At 37.5% G+C, this 24,597-nt stretch overlaps 1 protein-coding gene across 1 annotated transcript; it reads left to right on the forward strand.

Moving 5' to 3' along the window:
• The first annotated feature begins 7,288 nt into the window (after positions 1-7,288).
• Positions 7,289-22,207, forward strand: LOC128605861 (gamma-aminobutyric acid receptor subunit pi). Its single transcript, XM_053621670.1, has 8 exons — positions 7,289-7,480; positions 8,159-8,226; positions 9,446-9,663; positions 11,254-11,336; positions 15,204-15,341; positions 16,991-17,143; positions 18,494-18,687; positions 21,107-22,207. Exons 1-8 carry the CDS (start codon positions 7,441-7,443, stop codon positions 21,461-21,463), a joined length of 1,251 nt encoding a protein of 416 aa, XP_053477645.1. The 5' UTR covers positions 7,289-7,440; the 3' UTR covers positions 21,464-22,207.
• The last annotated feature ends 2,390 nt before the right edge of the window (positions 22,208-24,597 follow it).

A 24,597-nucleotide genomic window follows, 5' to 3' on the forward strand; every position in this document is an offset into this window, starting at 1 on the left:
TGACAACTCAGTATATTTACGTTAAAGCCTATAAGCTAAAATTATATGCGCAAGGAAATCAAGTTTTTTTTTTCTAACATAAGGAATTTTTTTTTTCCACCAATGTGTCAGTTCACTAAATCAGAAAAATTTGCATACACTCTGATGTACACTATATGACCAAATGTATGTGGACACCTTACCAATCACACCCATATATGCCTTTTGAACATCCCATTCCAGATGATTCCAGACGTAGTCCCCCTTTTCTGTTATAATAACCTCCACTCTTTTGGGAAGGCTTTCCGCTATATTTTGGCTGTGAAAATTTGTGCCCATTCAGCCACGAGAGCTTTAGTGAGGTCAGGCACTGATATCAGGCGAGGGGGCCTGATAGTAGTCAGTGTTTCAGTTCATCCCAAAGGTTTTCAGTGGGGTTGAGGTCAGGGTTCTGTACAGGCCACTCGAGTTTTTCCACTCCAAACTTGGCAAAACATGCCTTTATGGACCTTGCTTTCTTTTGACTTTTAGTTCCAGTGAAGGGAAATCTTAATGCTAAACCATACAGAGGCATCCCATAGAATTCAACTTTGTGGCAACAGTTTGAGGAAGAACCCTAACATGGGTGTGATTTACAGGTGTCCACATACCTTGGGCCATATACTGCATAACTGGTGCTAGTATATCGTAAACAGAGCTAATGAAAATAGATTTTTTGTTACAAATCAATTTAGAAATTTAATTTGACATGAAAATAGTCAATTCCCATTTGCATGAAAATGGTTATTTAAAAAAAAAAAAAAGTTATTTATACTGAAACACTGAATATGAATGTGTCCTTTGAGATTGATTTGGATTCTTATTTGTCAGCAAAATTCATTAGATTGCTAAAGATGAGTTTGGCATAAAGTAATTCCTGCATCTGGACACAAATGCTCTCAGCGCTCGCACTCCACTACAGAACCCAGTTTATTTTGATCATCATATTTTCTTTTCCACAGAAAGGATGCTTTAACACTTATGGCTGGTGAACAAATATTTGTTTATTTAACCTGGAATTGTTGATTATCTATGACAATGTTCCATCTTTTTGGCTTGGATAGAGTCATGTTGAGTTTTTTTCACCCTTAAGCTAAAGTTAGTGGAATCTTATGCTATCAGATCTGAGACATACTGACACCATTACACGGCATGGTCACTAGGATTGGGTATTGTGGTTTTTTTTTTTTTTTTTTTTTTTTTTTTTACAATACCGGTGCCAAATTGATACTTTAAAACGTTACCAGTGCCTAAAAGGAGTCTGAACCAATACTTAAAAAATAGAGCCACAAAACGACGCTGGATAATGTTTCATTAGGTTTGTCATGTTTCCCCCTTTACACACAATTGTTGTAAAACATTTGTTGCACGTCACTGTGCCGGAATCCTTTTTATTCGGTACTGAAATACAAGGCAATTTCTACACATGATTTAATAGTTTATTTTATTAAATATCAAAAATCTAAAAGGTGTGTTATAGCAGACACCTAGACTTTACAGTTGGGTTGTGACTGTAAGTCATTCCCTTCAAATGCTATTGAGGTTTAAATTATGGTATATTTTGTGTATGAGCTCATTTGGTAGTGAAATTCATGTCAAATTTACATATGATTTAATAGTTTATTTTAGTAAATATATAAAATCTAAAAGTTATGCATCATAGCTGACTGTGTTTGGTTTATGCCAGATGTAACAGGACCCCTGTCTTCCAAACAGTTCCACTTTTAACTCATCAAGCCACAGAACATTCTCCCAAAAGGTTTGAGGATCATCAAGGTGTGTTTCGGCAGAATTCAGACAAGCCTTAATGCTCTTCTGAGCACTCTTCCATGGATGCTATTTTTGCCCAGTGTCTTTCTGATAGTGGAATCATGAACAGTTTACTGATGCAAGAGAGGCCTCTAGGTCCTTTGATGTTGTTCTTGGCTCTTCTGTGACTTTCTGGATGAGTAGTTGCTAAAGTATGTTCTTGGAGGAATTTTGGAAGGTCAGCCACTTCGGGGAAGGTTCACTACTGTGCTGAGTTTTTCCATTTGGAAATAATGTCGCTCACTGTGGTCCTTTGGAGTCCCAGAGCCTTTGATATAGCTTTGTAACCCTTCCTAGACTGATGTATTCAATCACCTTCTTCCTTATCATATCTGGAATTTCTTTCAACTTTGGCATAGTTGGTAAGACATTTTAACCAACTTCATGCTGTTGAAAGTTCTATTTAAGTGTTGATTTGATTGAGCAGGGTTTGCAGTAATCAGGCCTGGTTGCATCTAGTCCAACTGAACCCCATTATGAATGCAGTTTCATAGATTTGGGGAATTAGTAACTACAGGGCCAAATACATTTTTCACAGGTTCAGTTGGTATTGGATAATGAGATATATTGAAGCAAAAAAGTTATCATTCAAAAACTGTATTTTGTGTTTACTCAGGTTGCCTTTTCTTTTAATTTCGGATTTCTGAAGATATGCTATTACACAGGATAAACCCTTTACCAATTTATCTGTAGGAACATGAGACGGTTTGTCATTATTGCATATTTCATCATGATCAAGAAGGCTGATAAGGCTGTGCAGATGCTGTCATTATGCCACTGTTGCTATTAGGATAGGTGTCATAAGATCGCTGGCTTTGCTTCAATCAAATAGGAGTTGAGTGAGAGAGACAGAGAGCAGAAGAGAGTAGAAACCCAGCCTAAACATGAAAGTGAGGCTTATGCTTCTCACACTGCTGGTTGGAGATTAAATCCATTAAACCTTGTGAAAATCCTTACCGTTCTTCGAAAATGAGCTCCCTCAACAGCAATCAGCAGCCTCCACTTCTGCCAGTTTGATTGTACTGGCTTACATTTATGAGCTCTAGGATTTCCCATCGGTACATGATTTCAAACTGACCTCCATGTATCTCTGCCTGGGTTTCCTCTGTGAGCAGCTCCAAGCCCAGAATGATGAAGGGCACATGTGATGCTGCCAGCCAGAGTGTAATATATCTGTGGGGAAATGATCGCATCATTATTATTCCACGTCTTGTATTCAGACGGACACATTTCTGTTTATGTGCGCACTCTCTCTCTCCTTCTGTCTTTTTTACCTGCTCTGCCCGTATAAAATCAATTCAGACTGGATCATCCGTCTTTTGATCTGTTGTATATGAGAGAAAGTGATGCAATGCTCCACACAGTTGCTACACACGCCTGGGATATGAGTCAGAGGACACGTTTATTTTTATGCTGGACCGTTTTTAAATATTCAGTCAAGAGACTGGTTATAATTTGCAATGGAAAATTAACTTTTCTATCCTAGTACTCTACAAACTAACTATTCTTTATGATTTATTATTTTATTTATGCCTTTTTTATTTTTATACTCCACTTTCAACATATTGAAAGGCTTGCCACACCTGTGCTTCCACAAATAAAATAATAATGACAATCCCAGGTTGCAAGGATTGTCAGTCTGGATGCTTTTAATGTCTAATGGGGTGTGTGTGTGTGTGTGTGTGTGTGTGTTATATTGGATAAGCCTTCCTGCAGCAATACACAGTCACAAACAGTTAGGAGATCTATCTGCCTTGTTACCCCGTACAAAACCTCTGACATAAAACTACAGTGACATACAGTATATCAGAATGTGTGTGTGGCGAGAACAACTGTGTATGAGAGAGATAGAGATGAACGTAAAGTCAGGAAAAACTAGACCAAGACATCAGCACCCTTTTTTCTCTCAGTGGGTCAAAGTATGATAACAGCTAATTCTTTAGCACTATCTCTACATGCTCCAGTGCTCAACTCTTAGAATGACACCGTCCCTTCAGCAGACTCCCTGACTTCAGCAGACTGAGTTTTCTTCAGTCCAAAACATTTGGGCAAGTGTAGGAGGTTATGATGTGGGGGCACATTATATTATTTTTTTAATTATTTGAAATTGCCTCATACAATCATTTTACAGAAAAAAAAGTTTATATTGGAAAAATATGTATTAAGTTAAATGGCGCACTTATATAGTGCTTTTATCCAAAGCCCTTTACACTGTGTCTAATTCATACACACTCACACACCAATTGTAGCAGAGCTGCCATGCAAGGCGCTTACTTCCTATCGGGAGCAACTTGGGGTTCAGTGTCATGCCCAAGGACACTTCGGTATATGGAGTCACGTGGGCTGGGAATTGAACCACCAACCCTACGATTAGTGTACAACCTGCTCTACCACCTGAGCCACGGCCGCCCCGCCCTGATAAGTTAATAACATATCAAATTCATTAGAGAACCCAGAAGCCGTGGATTAAACCTAACACAAGACAGCCAGAGTTTTTTGCTCTGAAAGGTGTTAGTGTAGTATAATGTTTCATACAGTGCCCTCCACTAATATTGGCACCCTTGGTAAATATGAGCAAAGAAGGCTGGGAATAATTGTCTTTATTGTTTAACCTTTTGATCTTTTGTTAAAAAAAATTCACAAAAATACTCTGCTCTCATGGATATCACACAATTGCAAACAAAGCACAGGTTTATAAAAATATATTTGTTAAATATAGGTGTGCAACAATTATTGGCATGCCTTTAGTCAATACTTTGTGCTAACTCCCTTTGCCAAAATAACAGCTGTGAGTCTTCTCCTATAATGCCTGATGAGGTTGGAGAATACATGGCAAGGGATCTGAGACCATTCCTCCAGACAGAATTGCTCCAGATCCTTCAAATTTCAAGGTCCATGCTGGTGGAATCTCCTCTTCAGTTCACCCCACAGGTTTTCTATGGGTTTCAAGTCAGGGGGCTGGAATGGCCACGGCAGGACCTTGAGTTTGTGTTTAGTAAACCATTTTTGTGTTGATTGTGATGTATATTTTGGATCATTGTCCTGCTGGAATCCAACCACAGCCCATTTTAAGCTTTCTGGCAGAGGCAGTCAGGTTTTCATTTAATATCTGTTGATATTTGATAGAGTCCATGATGCCATGTATCCTAACAAAATGTCCAGGTCCTCTGGCAGAAAAACAGCCCCAAAACGTTAAAGAGCCTCCACCATATTTAACCATGGACATGAGGTACTTTTCCATATGGGTACCTCTGTGTGTGCGCCAAAACCACCTCTGGTGTTTATTGCCAAAAAGCTCTATTTTGGTTTCATCTGACCATAGAACCCAATCCCATTTGAAGTTCCAGTAGTGTCTGGCAAACTGAAGACACTTGAGTTTGTTTTTGGATGAGAGTAGAGGTTTTTTTTTTCTTGAAACCCTTCCAAACAACTTGTGGTGATGTAGGTGACTTCAGATTGTAGTTTTGGAGATTTTCTGACCCCAAGATGCAACTAACTTCTGCAATTCTTCAGCTGTGATCCTTGGAGATTTTTGGCTACTGAACCATCCTCTTCACAGTGTGTTGAGACAATATAGACACACGTCCAATTCCAGGTTGAGTCATAACATTTCCAGTTGACCGGAACTTCTTAATTATTGCCCTGATGGTGGAAATGGGCATTTCCTAGTCACCCAGGTGTACTAAAAATGTAAAATATCAATGGGAATATACTTCAAATATATCTCATATGAATTCATAAGGGTACCAATAATTGTTGCACACCATTATTTAACAAATATATTTTTTGAGTATTTTTGTGAATTCTTTGAACAAAGATAAAAAGTTTAAACAATAAAAGATAAATTTTTCACAGCCTCCTTTGCTCATATTTACCAAGGGTGCCAATATTAGTGGAGGGCACGGTACTGTTTCATGTGTATATAGGTTAATGTTTGTTAGTTTGATGAATACTTACAAACATCTATTTAACAATGAATATGTACAGTAGTCGATAGCAGGGGTTCCCAAACCAGGGGACTGTGATGGAAATGTCAGATTAAGTTTTTAATTATATAATACTATTATATAATTCTAATTAATGCCTTAAAATTTATAAAAATGACCAGATAACTTGTCATTAAAAGCAAATCACAAGAAGAGGAAGATCCAAGCAGAAATCAGACAACAAAAGTTCCAGCATGGGAAACATTCTGAAAGTACAGCAAGGAGTATTTAAAAAAATATTAAAAATGGATGGAAAGCATGAAGCCAGCTTTCTTAAAAAGACACTTGAAAAACAAAACATCAAATCCTGGACAGAAAACTAGTTGAATGTTTCAAGGAAGGTTGCTTAGCTTAAAATAGCATTAAAATCAGATGGGTTAAAAAAAAAAACAGAACTTTTCAGCCAGTAAATGTTTCACTCAACATTTGCCTTCCTGAGGTCTCAGGTGGTACTTAAGGCAAATAATTTAGGTTGAAGGGGTTCAGCTTACAGAGGGCACAATGGTTTAGAGGTTAGCATGTGCCTTGCACCTCCGGAGTTGGGGGTTCAATTCCTGTCTCAGCCCTGTGTGCGTGGAGTTTACATGTTCTCCCTATGCTTCAGGGTTTTTTTTCTTGGTACTCCGGTTTTCTCCTCCAGTCCAAAGACATGTGTCATAGGCTGATTAGCATTTCCAAATTGTCCATAGTGTATGAATATGTGTGCGATTGTCCCCTGCGATGGCTTGGCACCCTGTCTAGGGTGTTCGCTGCCTTGTGGCTGAGTCCCCTGGGATAGGCGACAGGCTCCCCATGACCCTGTAGGATTATATGTAGGTACAGAAGACATATGGAAGGGTTCAGCTGACAAAAAAAAGTTGGGAAGCCCTGGTCTAGAAGATAATCATTATGCCGAAGAATTTACAAAAAAAATTAAACTATGAACTTTATTGTTGCTTATCAGAGGCATACTGCAGTCGATGGCTTAAACGGGTGTATATTAAATCACTGTATTCACTATAATTGGTTAAACAACCTTCTCAGCCATTGTATTTTATAATATAGCCTTGCACTTGGAGATTTCTTATGCAGTAAATATCAGTCAGTGCCAAGCACCATATTCTATAAATACCCTATCCTGCTGTGGATGCACATTATTCTGTGCTTTGCAAAATCCTCATTACCAAACTTGGGAAATAATAATCCTTCATCATTCTGAAGTACAGCTGGAACTCTGTTAGTGAATCAAAAATGGGGTAGGTCAACACACTGATGGGAATATCCCAGTCCTGTGTAATACCTGTCCAATTATGATTCTCTTTCCCTTATACAAGAACATTGCTACTCACACACACGCTTCTAATTTAAAGTTGTGTTGGAAGCTTTAATCTCCTGTTCTCTGTTAGTATGCAGTTTAAGCTGTAACACTGCACTCATCATCACTCCACTGCTCCACTAATGTGGCGTAGTACAGCAGGAGCTGGAGCCCCCAGCTATCACATCAGATAAAAAGAGACCGAAAGATTTGGTTTCCTTCTCACTTTGACTTTATTTTGTCTCCCAATGTGCCGGCAGCATCCTGGAGGAGCCACTGCTGAGTGCTGAGGTGAAGGAGGGAGAAATTCTGCCTCCCACCATTCAGAAGCTGATGAAAGGATACAACAAGTACCTAAGGCCTTTCTTTGATGGTAAGCAAAGTCTGTGTTCATACACACACACACACACACACACACACACACACACACACACACACTAATTAAATCAACAAAAACGTTTACTAAATATTTTAATTTAAACTGAGACATGAGAAACGCTGCATTTATGTGACACACGAAGCTCAAATGAGGTTGGTACAGTAAAGTCCATACTGTAAACTTTGTCAGTCAGCTGTCTTTTTGTGCCTCTCTTCAAAAAGAATCTTTCATTATCTCTTCACTGTGGCACCACCCTGTGCCTGCTCTTCCAGCTAGTCTTCTCCTAACTACCAAAATAACATCCAACTATAATACTTTCTATCCTGATGAATTCTGCAGCTGCCTCATGAGATGCACTTTAACAGAGAAGATAGCACGAGATTAGATGGTGTATCTTTATTTAATGTGAGAAACTGAAACACACAGCTATTATGTGAAAAGTAATTTTGTTTAATCTGATCTATTAGCACTGCATTACTATATATATATTTATTTATTTTTGGCTTTATGTACTTCTAACTTTATGTGAAAGTTTCACAGTGAGTGGTTATATTGTTTATTCTGCCAGGAATAGTTATGAATGCTCATTCATCATCAAAATGATATTTGTTGGGAGCCGTAAAATTGCAACATATTGCTTTGTTTCTCCTTTTTATTTCACATTTTCCATAGATGGCCCTGTCACTGTGGGGATGAGTTTGGACATTGCTAGCATTGACAAGATATCAGAGATCAACATGGTAAGAGAATAATAATAATAATAAAAAACAACACCCTCAATATTAAAACTGGTTGTTTTAATTATTTGATAATGTTTTGAACAAGGGAACCATATGAACACTTTGCTCCTGAGATTTTTATCCTGATATTTTTATACTGAATGGATAAAAATGGTAGTGGCAACAGAAGGGCTTAAATGTAGATTAGAAACATTATATTTAGTAATATTAAATTGTAACAAAAATGAATAAAACAACTGACAGTATTGCAGCAGTGCTTGATGTACATAGGTTTCATGTTTTTATCACTACCTCAGGTAAAAGCCAGTAGCTTTTGGCATTTGTATTTGTTTTCCCTTTACATTTAGAAAATCTTACTAATTGAATGGCAGCCTCAAAATTAAACAGTGTCAGTGAGTGGATGTGCCTTCATCTATTTATTCATTGTTAAACTGAGAAACCTGTTCACGCTTGCATACGTTTTTGTGATAGTGAGACAAAAATCCCACCAGTTTTAGTGTTATAAAATGACAATCAAGTGTGTTCAAAATGGCTATTAATTTCAACCCCTACTGAGTAGGGCACAGTCATGATCACTTAATCACTTCAGATTTAAAAGTTCCACATATTTACATCTATGTACATCATTTGGCAGACACTCTTATCCAGAGAACTTACAGAGGTGCTTTGTAGTCTCCATCAAAAACATCCCCATGCTAGGAATAGGCAAGGATCTATAAATATTATCAAGCTAAAACTCTGTTAAAGAACAGACAGTACAACAAACCAGCACAGCAACAAAAACAGTACAACTTGAGGTTTCCTTGATTAGTGTTGAAGTGCTTGATGAGAAAGGTCTTCAGGCATTTTGTTTGGTGAAGAGGTAGATCTTCAGTCTTTGTGCTTGGTAAGGAGGAGGAGAATTCAGAATTTTTGCTTGGTGAAGAGGAAGAGACTTTAGTCTTTGTGATTGGTGAACAGGTAGGTCTTCAGTCTGTGCGCTAGGTGAAGAGGTAGGTCTTCAAACTTTTTGCTTGATGAAGAGGAAGAGACTTCAGTCTTTGTTCTAGGTTAAGAGGTAGGTCTTCAGTCTGTCTGCTTGCTGAAGAGGTAGGTCTTCAGGCTTTGTGCTTGGTGAAGAGGTAGGTCTTTCCATTGTCAAATTCACTGAAATACCAGTAATTTTAGTCTGTTATGCAGTTAATCACAGTAAAGTTGAGTCACTGATTCTCCTGTGTAGGACTACACTGCCACCATCTTCCTGCGGCAGCGCTGGACAGATGAGAGGCTGGTGTTTGAAGGTAATAAGAGCTTGAGTCTGGATGGGCGTCTGGTAGAGCTGCTCTGGGTTCCTGATACCTTCATTGTGGATTCCAAGAAGTCCTTCCTGCATGATATCACAGTGGAGAACCGTCTGATCCGAATCTTTCCCAACGGAACGGTGCTTTACGCTCTCCGGTGAGGCAAAATATTTCCACTCAGCACTAAAGGATGACAATAAACCAAATCTTCCACAGAGTATCTAAATGTCAAATATTATTTATGTAAATGCATGGGCTTTCTCAATGATCAGTCATAGTCTATATGCAGAAACAGTTAACAGTCAGGTCTATACTCAAAGCCTAAAACACAGGCAAACTGGGCTAAAGTAATTAGTGTCATAATTGCAGGTTTTTCAAATACAAGAATTTGGCATAGAAAACCACAAACAAATGTATAAATATACTGCCAAGAGACAATGAACATGTTTATTGGTTTGAGAGAAATTTTGTGTACTATATCTTCATCAGGATGCCAGTGCATATACTCAGAGCATGAACTGGTACTGAAAAGAGGAAGCACATTTTTATTGGCATTCAGTTTTACCAACTCAGTCCAAAGTTTAACCTGAAGGCAGATGGACTACAGAATAGTAGATGGACAACAGCAGAAGACCACACTGAGTTTCACTCCTATCAGTCAAGAATGGAAATTTCAGACTACAGTGGGCACAAGCTCACTTACACAGGACAATTGAAGACTTCCAAAACATTGCCTGGTCTTTTCCCAATCTTCAGCTGCCCAGTTTCAATGAGTCAATGCCCATTATAGCCCCAGATTCCTGTTTTTGGCTGACAGGAGAAAAAAACGATGTGCTGTTTTGCTATGTAGCCTATATGCAAGGTTCGGCATGTTGTGCATTCTGAGATACTTTTCTGCTCACCATGGTTGTAAAGAGCGGTTATTAGAATTGGCCTAGCCTACCTGTCAGCGAACCACTCTGGCCATTCCCCTCTGATCTCGCTCATCAAAATGGTGTTTCCACCTGCAGAACTTCCACTCACTGAATGGTTTATTTTCACTATTCTGTGTAAATTTTAGAGACTGCTGTAATGTGAACCTTAACTGACCTGCATCTGCATTGTTTTATGCATTGTGCTACTGCCACATGATTGGGTGATTTTGAATTGAATGAATGTGCAGGTGTATAGACATTCCTAGCGAAGTGGTCAGTGAGTGTATATCCATCAGTGTTACATTCTGTGTGTGTGTGTGTGTGTGTGTGAGCTGTTTAGTATGGTAGGTTTGCTGATTTTTGCTTAGTCAGCAACAACAACAAAAAAAGTAGTATTCATATTTCCACGTAATTACATTTTGGAGCTAAGACTGCATCTACAGGAGGTAAAGTAGTATCAATTCATCCATTTGAAATTAATGTGATTTTAATTGAGAGCTAGGGTGTACATGTATGTTTAGAAAAAAAAGGATCAATGAGATTCTCCCTCCAGATAATGTGGTACTGGTATTAGATATTGATTTAAACTTATTGCACTACAACCTTTTTCATATTATTTAACTTACAGTATTTGCTATTTGCAGTACTGGTTAGATGCTACAGTAACTGCATTTCATTGCCTCTGTACTTGTACTCTGACAATGCCAGTAAAGTTGAACCTAACTTAACCTAACCTAATTTTATATATTGAAAACACACAAGCTAAGATGTCTTACTCAGGCAAGTTGCTAATAAGGCATTAATATTTCATGTGTGTTTGTGCATTTCTCCAGGATCACCACCACTGTGGCCTGCAACATGGACCTAACTAAATACCCCATGGATAAACAGACATGCACCCTACAACTGGAAAGCTGTAAGATCAACACCCCCCTCCTCTCACACTCACTTACTCACTCACTCTTTTCCAAGGCATTAATGAGAGCATTGCTGTGGCAACAAGCTATAGGCTCTTATTTTATTCCGCAGCTCTTGCTTGTTGCATCAGCAACATACGTCTATACATACGTCTATACATACGTCTATAACATAATCTATTTCATATTTCATAATGCTTGGTGTGGTTATACATCAAAAGAGAGTGACCTTGGCTGCTAAATATAGCTCTGCATATTTTTACTTAAAACATCTCCATGACCAAAAATTTAGGAACTCCAACTCAACTCACACCTAACCAGAAATTAGGTAACTATAATATTTGTGTGTGTGGATTAGTATGAGGCTATCTCAGATTTACCGATCTGTAAGAGAGATACAGAGTGCAATGACAGCAGCTGAAGTAGTTGTAGGAGTCAATATGGTTACAGGAATATATATATATATATATATATATATATATATATATATATATATATATATATATATATATATATATATATATAAATAATATGTATGTATATGTGCCTGTATGTTTGTGATTGGGCTTCTGTCATGGTTTCTGTTAATTGTTATATAAGCTGCAATGAGAGTGGAAGAACCAGAGAGCAGGAGAGAAAGAGGCAGATCAAGTCCTCCCACATAATCAGTAATTCCAATGTACTGTCTCCCACCCACAACAACCCATCCCTTCCCTACCCCCCAAACACACACACACACACACACTCACACACAAATGAGTGCAAATTACTCTGAATACATTATTAAGGTTGCAAAACATATTTTGTATACTTTATAGTGATACCTAATAATAACAGTACCGTGTTCAGAACCGTTTCAGACTTTATGCCACATATAGTGGCATAAAGTCTGAAAGACACAGACTATTAGATGTGCACAAATCACCTTTTAAAGACAACCATATTTCCAAAACATATTTCTTATCCTGCTAATTTGTATCACTGGTTGTATTTTTCACACCACATCAGTCACTTTAAATATATAAATCTTGTCTGTCCATGGTCTTGCATCAGAATGCACTGACCGTTGCCGGCCTCAAACTTTCACCATGACACAGGAGAACAATGCATGATTTTCATTTAATCTTACCTTTAAAGAGTAGTTAAAGTTTAACCACAGTGATACAATGGGTTGCTTATTAAGGTATGCATCCTTGCATGACATGATTAATTATCGTTCCCCTTTCAAAAGCTCTTTCACTCAAAAGTTGATATTATCTAATGTCAAGGACTTTTTTTCTAGGAGTGTGTAATAAGTAAGGAATAAAACATTACAGTGTGTGTGCTGTTATTGAAAAATAACAGTGATGGGGTGGTGGGATGCAATACCACACTTTCTACCACACCAAAGTTCATTATTTACCTATAACAGCATGTGCAGACATGTTACATTCCCCTTATATCATACAAATTTGCCAATGATTAAATTTTTTATTAAAGAACGACACATCATACTTTTATCAGTGTTTAGGTACACATAATGCTCTGGAACTTACCCAAAACAAGTTCCTGTTATCACTCACATTATAATATCTATATCAATTGTTTCCTTACAAGTCTCTCTTCTCTCTTCTCTCTCTCTCTCTCTCTCTCTCGGTTAATAATAAGACAACCTAAGATCTTCCATACTAAAGACTTCTGATGATTACAAAGTGCTGACACTAGAGACTCCTTCCACAAATGCTAAATAAACATCTTGTCACAGAAAACTTCACTAGATAAGAAACAAAAATGTATTAGAACTCACGTTTTAGTGTAAACCTGTCTTGGAGCGGGAACTACTGTCAGAACTGCTGTTATAGATAATTTACCAACAGCTAACATCTAAAATGCCTGCTGCTATCAGCCTATTTTGTATCAGCAAATCCATGTCAGTACAGAAAATGCTACTAAAAAAAGAGGAGTGATTTGTAAATGTACTTTGACTTGTATAAAATGTATAAAGTCAAGGTATTTGATGTTTCACCTAATCAGCTGCATAGTTTTTGAAGATAAACGTTTATTTTGAAATTGATGCATGCAGCACATTCCAAAAAAGTTGGGACAGGGGCAATTTAGGACTAATAGTGATGTGACAAGTTGAAATAAGAAGGTGATGTGAAACAGGTGATGCAGTCGTTTAATCATAGTATATATGGAGCCTCAAAAAAAGGCCTACTCCTTCAAGAGCAAGGATGGGTCGAGGCTCGCCAATCTGCCAACAGATTTGTCACTGAATAATCCAGCACTTTGAGAACAACATTCCCCAATGACAAATTGGTAGGATTTTGGGCATTTCACCTTCTACAGTGCACAATATAATTAAAAGATTCAAGGAATCCGGTTAAATCTCAGTGCGTAAAGGGATAGGTCGAAAACCACTTCTGAATGCACGTGATCTCCGATCCCTCAGACGTCACGGTCTTAAAAACCGTCATGAGTCTGTAATGGATATCCTGACATGGGCTCGGGAATACTTTGGTAAACTTTTGTCAGACAACACCATTAGCCGCTGCATCCACAGACGCAAGTTAAGGTTTTACTGTGCAAAGTAGAAGCCATACATCAACACTGTCCAGAAGCGCCGCCGACTTCTCTGGGCTCGGTCTCATCTGAGATGGACAGTAGCACAGTGGAATCATGTTTTGTTGTCTGACGAGTTGACATTTCAAATAGTTTTTGGAAAAAACAGTCGTCGTGTTCTCCGGGCCAAAGGACCATCCAAGCTGTTATCAGTGTCAGATCCAAAAGCCAGTGTCTGTTATGGTATGGAGGTGTGTCAGTGCCCATGGCATGGATAACTTGCACATCTGTGAGGGCACCATTAATGTAGAAAGATATGTACACATTTTGGAGCAACATATACTGCCATCCAGAGCAGGACAACGCCAAACCACATTCTGCCCAGATTACAAGCGCATGGTTGCGTAAGCAAAGAGTGCGGGTGCTAGCATGACCTGCCTGCAGTCCTGATCTGTCTCTGATTGAGAATGTGTGGCGCATTATGAAGCGCAAAATAAGGCAATGACGGTCCCGTACAGTTGCGCAGTTGAAGAAGTGCATAATGGATGAATGGGGGGAAATTACACTTGCTAAACTTAACCAACTGGTGTCTTCAGTGCCCAAACGCTTAATAAGAGAGATTGGTGATGTTACACAGTGGTCAACAGTCGACTGTCCCAACTTTTTTGAAGTGTGTTGCAGTCATCAGATTTGAAATGTGTGTATATTTTCAAAACTAAAAAAAAAAATCACAAAGTAAAACATCAAATAATATGTTAATGTGTTTTCAATATAGTACAGGGGGAATTGCATTTTTCATTACAAACTTTACTGTCTAGTTACTTCACTGCACTGAGCTACTGATAGCTAGTTCACTTCCTTTCACAAGCTAACATTGACTCTTATTCAGTACAGATTGCCTTGTTGTTGTGTGAGATTTTTGATATCAGAGGGTCTGGAGAAAGAGTGCAGAACTGATATAGACATATCACAGACCCATAAAGAGAGAAAGTCTGAGCTGTAGTGAGATGTCATAGTACAGTGTTTGATCACTTTTTATCATAGAGCGCCCTCTTAAGGAAATACATTGATACTGCTTTCAGTGGTGCGTTACAACTCAATATAGCACAAGAATTTAATGTATCATCCTGAAATCTTCAATTATGAATACTATAACAGTTTACAGCAAGATGTATATGCTATCAATCTAATACTTATGAATTTATTATAATTCTGCACCAATGTAGCTTCAATGTTTGCAGATATTTCTGTGTGGGCGCTACATTTCTCCACAAATCCCATTCTTTTCAGTCTTCCTGTGTACCCTTGCTTTCTTTTTCAATCAGGGGGTTATAATGTCAACGATGTGATGTTTTACTGGGTGAGAGGCAACGACTCAGTCAGTGGGTTGGATACTCTGCGTCTGGCACAGTACACAGTAGAGGATCATTACACTTCTGCCTCAGAGGCTGTGTATGAGACAGGTACACACAAACACAACACATTTGCAGTAATATAAATAAGGTTTCCTCAAATGTTCTTTTGGATGCAGTCAATTAAGTTGAAGGGGAAATTTTTTTTGGTAGGTTTGATTCAAAATAATACAATTTAACATTATAGTCCATGTGTCATCTTCTCTTTAGATTCACATTAGAGTGGGCAGGAAATGTGAATTCTCTATATTTATTCATATTGCACATCTTAGTTTGTGGTTAGTGACCCAAACGTTGCCTGAGTTTCAGAAAGAAATACCCTGTCACTAGAGAGAAAGTTCTTTTATGCCACTATTCTTAAGAAATAATCCCAAGAAAGGCCCAAGAGGGAACAACATGGTAAGAACTGAACGGTTAAATAAGTGGAGTTGAATCAGATTTGAATGTTGTTTTTTTTACTCCTTAAGCCTGCCCCCGTTCCCACATAACTCCACCCCAGAACCTATAACCTACAGTGGTTCAACTAGAGTTAGCATGCTAGAGTTAGTGTCATCCATCTATCCATTTTTCTGTACCACTTATCCTACAGGGGCATGGGGAACCTGAAGCCTATCCCAGGGATCATCTGGCACAAGGCGGGGTGCACCCCTTCAGGGAACAATCACATGCACATTCACACACCCATTCATACACTACAGACACTTTGGACATGCATGTCTTTGGACTGGGAGGAAACCAGAGTACCCAGAGGAAACCCCCGCAGCATGGGGAGAACATCGCAAACTCCGCACACACAGGGCCGCGACAGGAATCAAACTCCCAACCCTGGAGGTGTAAGGCGAACGTGCTAACCACTAACCACACTAGTTGACTTGGCTTAACTTATAACTGACTTTCAAGCATCTGAATGTTTGAGTGCATGTTAGCATTAGCAATCAACTCTAATTAGCAATGAAACCTTCAGCTGCTTGAAACCCAAGTTATAACATTATAAAGACATAAGGCTCCTACTGATTCATGATGTTCACAAGTGCTATTACTGTACACACAGCTACGCTGTGGTACTAGCATGCTAGCATGGTTAGCTAAAAGATATTACCAAAATCTAAAAGAACTAAAAGACCGTTAAGCTGCTTGAAAGTGCTGGGCACTTGTCAATTTCAGACTGAGATGGGGTGAAGTGAAGGGGCGTTGGGGAGTGTCTATAAAATGACTGACAAGAGGACCATGTAAACACAAACAGGCATTCTGGACTGGAAGGCAATTTTCCAAACGGGTTTCCTCAGCCATGTAATAGCCTGGTGCTGACGCCATGGCATAAACCTTTTGTTCATCATGTCCTACATATTTTTTATTTTATTTCTATTAGTAAGATTTTTTGAATAACTATTGCACGTTTAACATCAATTTGGAAACAGTTTACTTTCAAGCTAAATGTCAACAAAGTGCAGTGAATGTCAATGTATATACTCAAACATACAAGAGTTTGATGCTTATTTTATACTTTTGTTCTTTGAAAGGCCTGTGATTGCTTGTGGTTATGAACTTTAAATATGTATATGAATAAATATGTCAGTATTAATATAAGAATTTCTATGTTGGCATAATTCTAGGTTTTTCCATATTTTCCATATTTCAGACAAATAAGAAAAATCAGTGAGAGTTATTTTAAATCAACAAGACAATATCTTTCCTCTCAGGTAATTATCCTAAACTCATATTCCATTTTGAGCTGAAGCGAAGCATTCTGTACTTCATCCTGGAAACCTACGTGCCCTCCAGTCTGCTAGTCGTGCTCTCCTGGGTGTCCTTCTGGATCAGCCAGTCATCTGTGCCTGCTCGCATATGTATAGGTACATTATTTCCATCAATTGCATGCTTTACCAAATGTGTCTATGCAGTCAAACTGAAGTATTTAATGGTGATGTGAAAAAATTAAAAGAACACATATATAACATGCGGTTGTATGAAGCAGGACATGCGTAAAAGCATGACATTTATTAAAGCCTAACCAGGAATCACTTGCATTGTCACGTTCCAGGGATCATACCATAATCTGTAATGCAAAAACCTAAGCAGTGTCAAAATCAGGACATAATACGTGAAACAAAGGTCAGGGAACACAAGAAACTAATACTTGGACTTAACAAAGCAGACACACAATGGAGATCAGACGTAACACAGGACACATGGGCACAATCAGGAAACACAGCAATGACAGGACATAGGCGGAGACTGAAGAGAGATAAAATCGCATTAATATAAAGAAATGCACATGACCTGAATGATGCATTTTAATAGTTGAAGTTAATAATGTATTATGTTAATCTGAGATGTAAATTTCCTAAGAGTGTCCTGTGCTAGGCATGAATTAGGAAGAGAAAAAGGAAAAAAAGAAGGATGTCTTTGCTATTGCACCTCCCTGTCCCTGAATTAGGCTTTGAGACAACACATTTCTGAATCTGAACCACCACAAACGTCAACATAGAATTTATACTAAATGTGGTTATTAATAAAAGAATGATGTTAACCTAGCTACATGATTGCATGATAGTATTAGCCATCCAAGTGCCCTCATTGTCTTTTTCTTGCTGCTATTTTTACAGTTACAACCAGTATTTATTAGGTGAAATAGTGTTCTATTGCATTCAGATGGCTATCATAGTTGCAAACAATACTAGATTTATAACAAAATGCTGCTAAAGGATGAAATATTGTAGTATTCTCCTATTTAAACAGCTACAACCTTTCCTTTTGAAAACAAAGCATGTACAGATACGTATAATCAGACCGCTGAATCAGGTCAGTGAGATTACAGCTACAAATCATAAACCCATGTGAAAAGCAGGATTAAAAGTGATCATAAAACAAATTTCCAGGTGGGTATTGATAATAACAGTCCATGAATTGAAATTCGGTAAGACCTCTTATAAATTAGCAACAAAACTCCACTAGCATTTTGCCAGTTTGTAATTCCTTGTAGCAGGTTTTGTTTCAGATTGTATTCTAATTACCTTTCATATTTTTTAAAATGAAGCTATCTAAGGATTTGAGAAAAACTGCTCCACCTGAAACTTTAGTTTAGGAGCTCTGATCCCTTAGTTATTTTGGTAAACCACTTTCTTATCAAACAGTCATAGTCACAGCTGTTTTGTCACCTCCATGCCAGCCATGTTGTTCGTGTTTATTTTTCACCATTAAAGGAGTAACGACAGTGTTAACGATGACCACTCTGATGATGGGTGCGAGGACGTCTCTACCCAACGCTAACTGCTTCATCAAGGCAATAGATGTGTATTTGGGAATTTGTTTCAGTTTCATCTTTGGAGCACTGATAGAGTATGCTGTTGCTCACTTCTGCACACTCCAGCACCCAGAGTACAACAGTGCGTTTACGGTGAGACCACAGATTTTTTTTTTTTTTTTTTTTTTTGCATTGCCCGTTATTACTACATTTTTTTAGCATCATTATTTTATGAAAACTTTTTTTTTTTTAAATCATTTTCTGTGGGTATTAATCTGAGTGTTAAAATTGCCATGGCAGCAGTTTTAAGGCCAGTGTTCTCAAACTTTTTGCATTCCGGGATATCTTCCAGAGTAGTTTAATTTTAAGAACAGGGCAAATATGTACCATCATATAGAGCTGTTTTAGCCATTAAAGCTTTTGTATTCCTGAATTTTCCACTCAACCAGAAGCAGAGCCAAAATACTGTAATGTATATCCAGGCTTGTGGAGTAATGGAATACATGTAACGGCAGTACATTATCAGGATACAAAAAACCCCTGGTAACTGTAATCCGTTACAGTTTGTCACGTAATGGAGGCTGAGACGGAAGCAAGTGCAGGTAAGGCAGTTTAATGAGAAGACAAATCCACAGGATTAGGTAGAAATCAGTAACCATAGACAGGCAAGGGTCAAATGATCATGCAAACAATCCAAACTAGGCAAGGCAGAGAATCAAAGTCAAGGGAATAACAAAATACGAAAAAAACAGAGCAACATTACAAGGTAAAGGAAAGGTAAAGGCAAGGTAAAGGACAGCGACAAATCAACTGAGGATATTACTGTGCCATGGCTGTGTGTGTGAGACTCTCTTAAGTAGTGTAGTGTGATAGCGAACAGGTGTGTGTGTGATTAGTCCTCAGGAGAAGGTGTCTGTGTGTTCCATTGGGAGTTGTAGTTGTCATCCATGTTTGTAGTTCATAGTGCATTCTGGGAAATGGAATTGCTGGTTTGCTGTGACGTGACACAGTTACGTCAAAAAACAAAGTAATCACAGTAAAGGTACATTTTGTAAAAAATGGGAATACTATCAGGATTACATTTTTAAAAAATTTTAAAACCAAATAAATTAATCTTTTGACAGAACACATTATAGACAGCTGCTTGATTATAGTTCTGTTTTTTTCTTGAGCAACCTCCTGGTGCATGCTCAAATAAATTTTGCGCAACATTTATTTGGTAGAAATGAACACAAATTGTTCTCTGAAATGCTTTTGTTAGGGTGACCATACGTCCTCTTTTTCCCGGACATGTCCTCTTTTTCAGACCTTAAAAACAGCGTTTAAATTTGAGAAAATGTCTGGGATTCGGCTTTAGTTTCTTTGTGATGTGCTTATGGTCTAATACTGCAACATGTGTATGCATATTTGCATTGCTTTAACCCCTCTCTGTAATTCCTGCCTTCTCAAACACCAATTCTACTCTCAGTGAACGTGTGAAGGTGAAGTGCTGTTCGTAGAAGATACACTCGTAGCATCTAATATTTTATTTTATTGCATGGACATTCGAAAGAATGTAGGTATTTATATATATTTATGTGATGCTAATAGTGCTAATACTGTGTCTTTTTCAGTGTATTAAAATCTGCATTTATAGTAACACTGTGTTGAATGCAATTAAGACACGAAAAAAAAAAGTCCTCTTTTTGGAAAACCAGAATATGGTCACCCTAACTTTTGTGATGTAATGTTACCCGAATCAGGAACAGTGATCTTTTATTTATTCAATTATTTATTTATTTTATTAAAACAAATCCAAACATTGAACATGTTTTTAAGCTCCAAATAAAAGTATTTTCGATCATATTGCTTTACTCTTGACTTTATTTACATATGTGGCCTTGAAGTAATCCAAAAATAATCAGATTACATTACTTTCATATTGTGATACTTGGTTTACCTTACTGATTACATTTTTATGAAGTAATTTGTAACTGTAACAGAATGCATTTTTAAAGTAACCCTCCCAACCCTGTGTATATCATATTAGCAGCACAGTTAGATTAAATGTAGTTATTTATACATGTGAAGTTATTGAGTGAATGAGTTACCTAGATTAACCCTAGATTAACCATTTTAACATTTTAAAAAAGCAATAGACTCAGGGACTGCCCTGGATACACATCACAAACCCCATTTGAAAATCATGGTTTTAAGGAATAGTGGTAGCTAATTACCTAAGTTAGTATGGAACATGCGAAGTGTCGTGTGATTGTGTCATAAAATATAAAATCCAATCATATTCCAATATGCAGGTCATACTACACTAGTTTTTCAAGAGAGGGAATGGAGTGTGTTGGGTTGGTGGTGTTTCTAATTTCCATATTTATAGAAACTGAATTTTATGGTGAGGGAAAAATGTGTATGCCCATTTTCTCTCACATTTTTGTTAAACTACCATTTCAAGCTATTTTTATTCAGTGTAGGATACTTTTTATTAGATACCAATAAATTTGATAGCATTGCAATTTGCAGGCGATGATCATCATACTGTCTCTCTCTCTCTCTCTCTCTCTCTCTCGCTGCATCTCAGCACATGCAGGACTGTGAAGAAGAGATCAATGGCATTGTCACAACCATTGCCAGTGATTCCAGCCGAGCAAAGCGCCGTAAAGACACTCCAACCCCTGCTCCAACATCGACTCCTAGCGGAGAGCCTGATCTCATGGCCCAAACCCCTTCTCACCTAGAGCCTATGACCCCGGAGGCCCTGGAGGATCCTCTTAACCGCTGCATCAGAATCCTGTCCCTCATACGACAGATGCTCCGCTCTGTGAACTGCTGTCATGTGGAGAATCCACATTACATAGACAACTACTCTCGTGTAACATTTCCCCTCTCCTTTGTCGTAGTTAATCTGCTCTACTGGACTTACTATCTGTACTTTTAGTAAACCTCAGTGTGTTGATGGGAGTTATTGTAAAAGAGGGTGCACCTCATGTGTGACTGAGCATGAAGCCATCTTAGTGTCTGTATATGTCTGGGTTTTTCTTTTGGTTGTATGAAAATCTGAGTGGAAATAACAGAGTATACATAATTGTGTGAGTGTGAGTGTTTCTTATTTTGCATATTTTACATGCCTGAATGGGTGTGCAAGTGCTTCTCACAAATTAACCGTTTTGTGGATCAGGTTTGCAGTTCTTTTACGGACACTGCTGAAGGCGTAACATGCTAAAATGATGCAATAACATGTTAGAGAAAGACGCTGATTAAGATGAAGACATTGAGATGTCATCTGTCTTGATCTGCAATGCAGAGGTGCCAACACTGCTAACAAGAATGAATATAATATAATAATGTAAAACAAAAAAGGATTTTACCACTAATCCCCTAGCATAATTCAGTGGACAAGGTGGCTCAATGGATTAATGATAAAACATGCACTGGCTAAACTGATATTTAACTTTAACAGTCTTCAGAAAGCTTTGGATTTATAAGTAACCAGCCAAGGGTAAATTCTTACTTAATATAATTGTTACAAAATTAACATGCATGTCCGGTCTTCAGTCCAAACTATTGCCACATGTTGCACTTAATAATAAACCATCTAAAACTGTAATCTATTGACTGTTGATTAACTGACTTTTTTTGTATAGACTTGTGATGATCTTTACACTTTCATTACTGACTTGAAAGGAAAATATCATACAAATCAAGCGCCTTGTCTGCTCAAAAAAGGAACACAAAATACTCTTTCTATTTATAAAAAAAGAGCGTTTTTTTAAAATCCCATGTCCTTGGTCTGACTCCTGATAAAGCAGCTATTCATAGTTTTCCAGTATTGCTGTAGAAAGGGGTCAAAAATTCTTAACAGCTACAGCTAACCCATAGATGTTGGCACCTCTGCTAATGATTTATCATTATATATTTGAGTATCAACATTTTATAGTATTGTCTTCATGTGCCACAAACATGTAATGCATTCTTTCCTTCTTGTCCATGCATTCCCCTGTTTCCACTTATTGGTTCTGCCAGCGGAGGGCTATGCCCTCTGAGTTAGTGAGCTAGCTGAATTGCTGGACGGTGCTGCAGGGGGCAAACTGAAGCTATTGCTCTTTTTTATTGCCTCAGTAAATTTTCTGGCCCGGGGTCCCTCCCTCTCTCACACATTATGAGGATCAACTCTCACCGCAAGCCAGTATAAATGATTTTATATGATTTGTTATTAAATTATTCATTATGTAGTCCATTTTACAAGCAGGAACAGTGCCAATATCATGTCTGGTTCCGGAGAAACTGTACAAACAGGAGCTTGGGGCCCACCATGCTGTATCCTCAATACCCTTGACAGATGACTGGATTGCTTGGACAATTTACTAACTTTGTGTTAATAAATCACTTCTTTAGCAAACTGTGTAATTTTAGAAAATAACCATGGATTTGCGGCACAGCAAGATATATGACCCTGACACGAGCCTTGTAAAATTTGATCTAAACAATCAGATATAGCTAACTAATACACGCTGCCTCATAAGGGTGAAATTGGAACAGAAAACTACAACATTCTCCCTTTTTAGCAGACAAGCAAAGAAGTGTCTGATTTTCTGAATGGCATTAATATTCTTTTACAGTTGGATCTCCCAGCACAGATGAATCTTTCTGTCCTAGGCAGATATTAACTCTCAAATGTGGTACCCTGTTGAGAGACTCATTTAGTCCAAACTTAAGCCTTACCTGCAGGACCTTAAAAAAAGGTCATATTGAGTATGAAATATGAAGCAGATAAAAGATGATGACTGACTAAGGATGTAGCAGGTGTTCATCGTTTTAAGATTAAAGAGAGCATGGGAGCCATAGTAAAATTTCAATCAACTTCTAAAGAGCTCAACATCGAGGTAGAAGCTTTCATTTGGCATTCATTTACCCCTACATTTTCCTTCCTAGATGTGTTGTATTTTGTATTCATAATTGATGCATGTTTTTTTTTTTTCCTTCCTGGCTATACACAATATATTGGAATATATAATGTTACACCATGTAATTTATCTTTATTAATATGATATGTCATTTTTAAACTGTACACATTTGTAAAAATTCTAACAAAAAAAATGATATCTACTGTAGGCCCTCCATCTTTATATAATGTAAATAATATTTGAAATTCATGTCTGCAGTATGGATTCATGGGGACATTTTAACATGAATCTTTTATGAGGTAAACAGAATTGCACGGAAGCCCATTTTAAAAAGATTTTCTGCAGCAACAGTATGCTGAATAACTTTTTTTTATTATTGGACTTATTATCTCAAAATTACCACTTATTATCTTTACAATTCTGACTTTATTATCTAAGAATTCAGACTTACCTCAAAGTCTTGATTTATTATCTCAAAATTGTGACTTATCATTTTAGAATTCTGACTTATTATCTTACAATTCTGAGTTATCTGAAAATTTTGACTTACAACGTCTTTAACTCTTTATCTCAAAATTATGACTTATTCTCAAATGATGCCAATTTATTTTACTCTGTAGACTAATAAAAACATGAATTTCTTAAAGAACATGTGTTATTGGTTAATAGGAGATAGCCCCTGACCTTTGATCCCATCTTCAGACACTGATCATAAAATAAGATTAGATAAGATTAAAAAGGAGTCATTAATTTGGCTATTTATATAGCTCTATCATCATATATCAAAATTTTGAGATAAAAAGTAAAAACATTGAGTTAAGAATTCTCAAAGAACATGTAAAAGTTTTTTTGACATACTGCTGTTGCCAAAAATTGATGTTGCCTAACCCTAGAATTATTTGAGACATGTTTAGGTTAAAATGTATAAGCTGAAGGGCAATTCCATGTAGAATTCAAAGTTGAATGTCAGTTTTATTTTTGCAGATCATTTTAATCAACATTCAGCAGAACCTCTGCAGTAGATGTTTGGAAGCATTTTAAAATGCATTTTGATCTGTGGTAAAACATCAATCCCCTTCATTTTACTAAGGTATAAATCTAACCATAAAGCTATGTCAGTTGTCCATTTTCCCATCTCTAGATCATTTGTACAGCTGCTGCTGCATGT

The sequence above is a fragment of the Ictalurus furcatus genome, chromosome 3, assembly GCF_023375685.1.
Source record: "Ictalurus furcatus strain D&B chromosome 3, Billie_1.0, whole genome shotgun sequence".
NCBI lineage: Eukaryota > Metazoa > Chordata > Actinopteri > Siluriformes > Ictaluridae > Ictalurus > Ictalurus furcatus.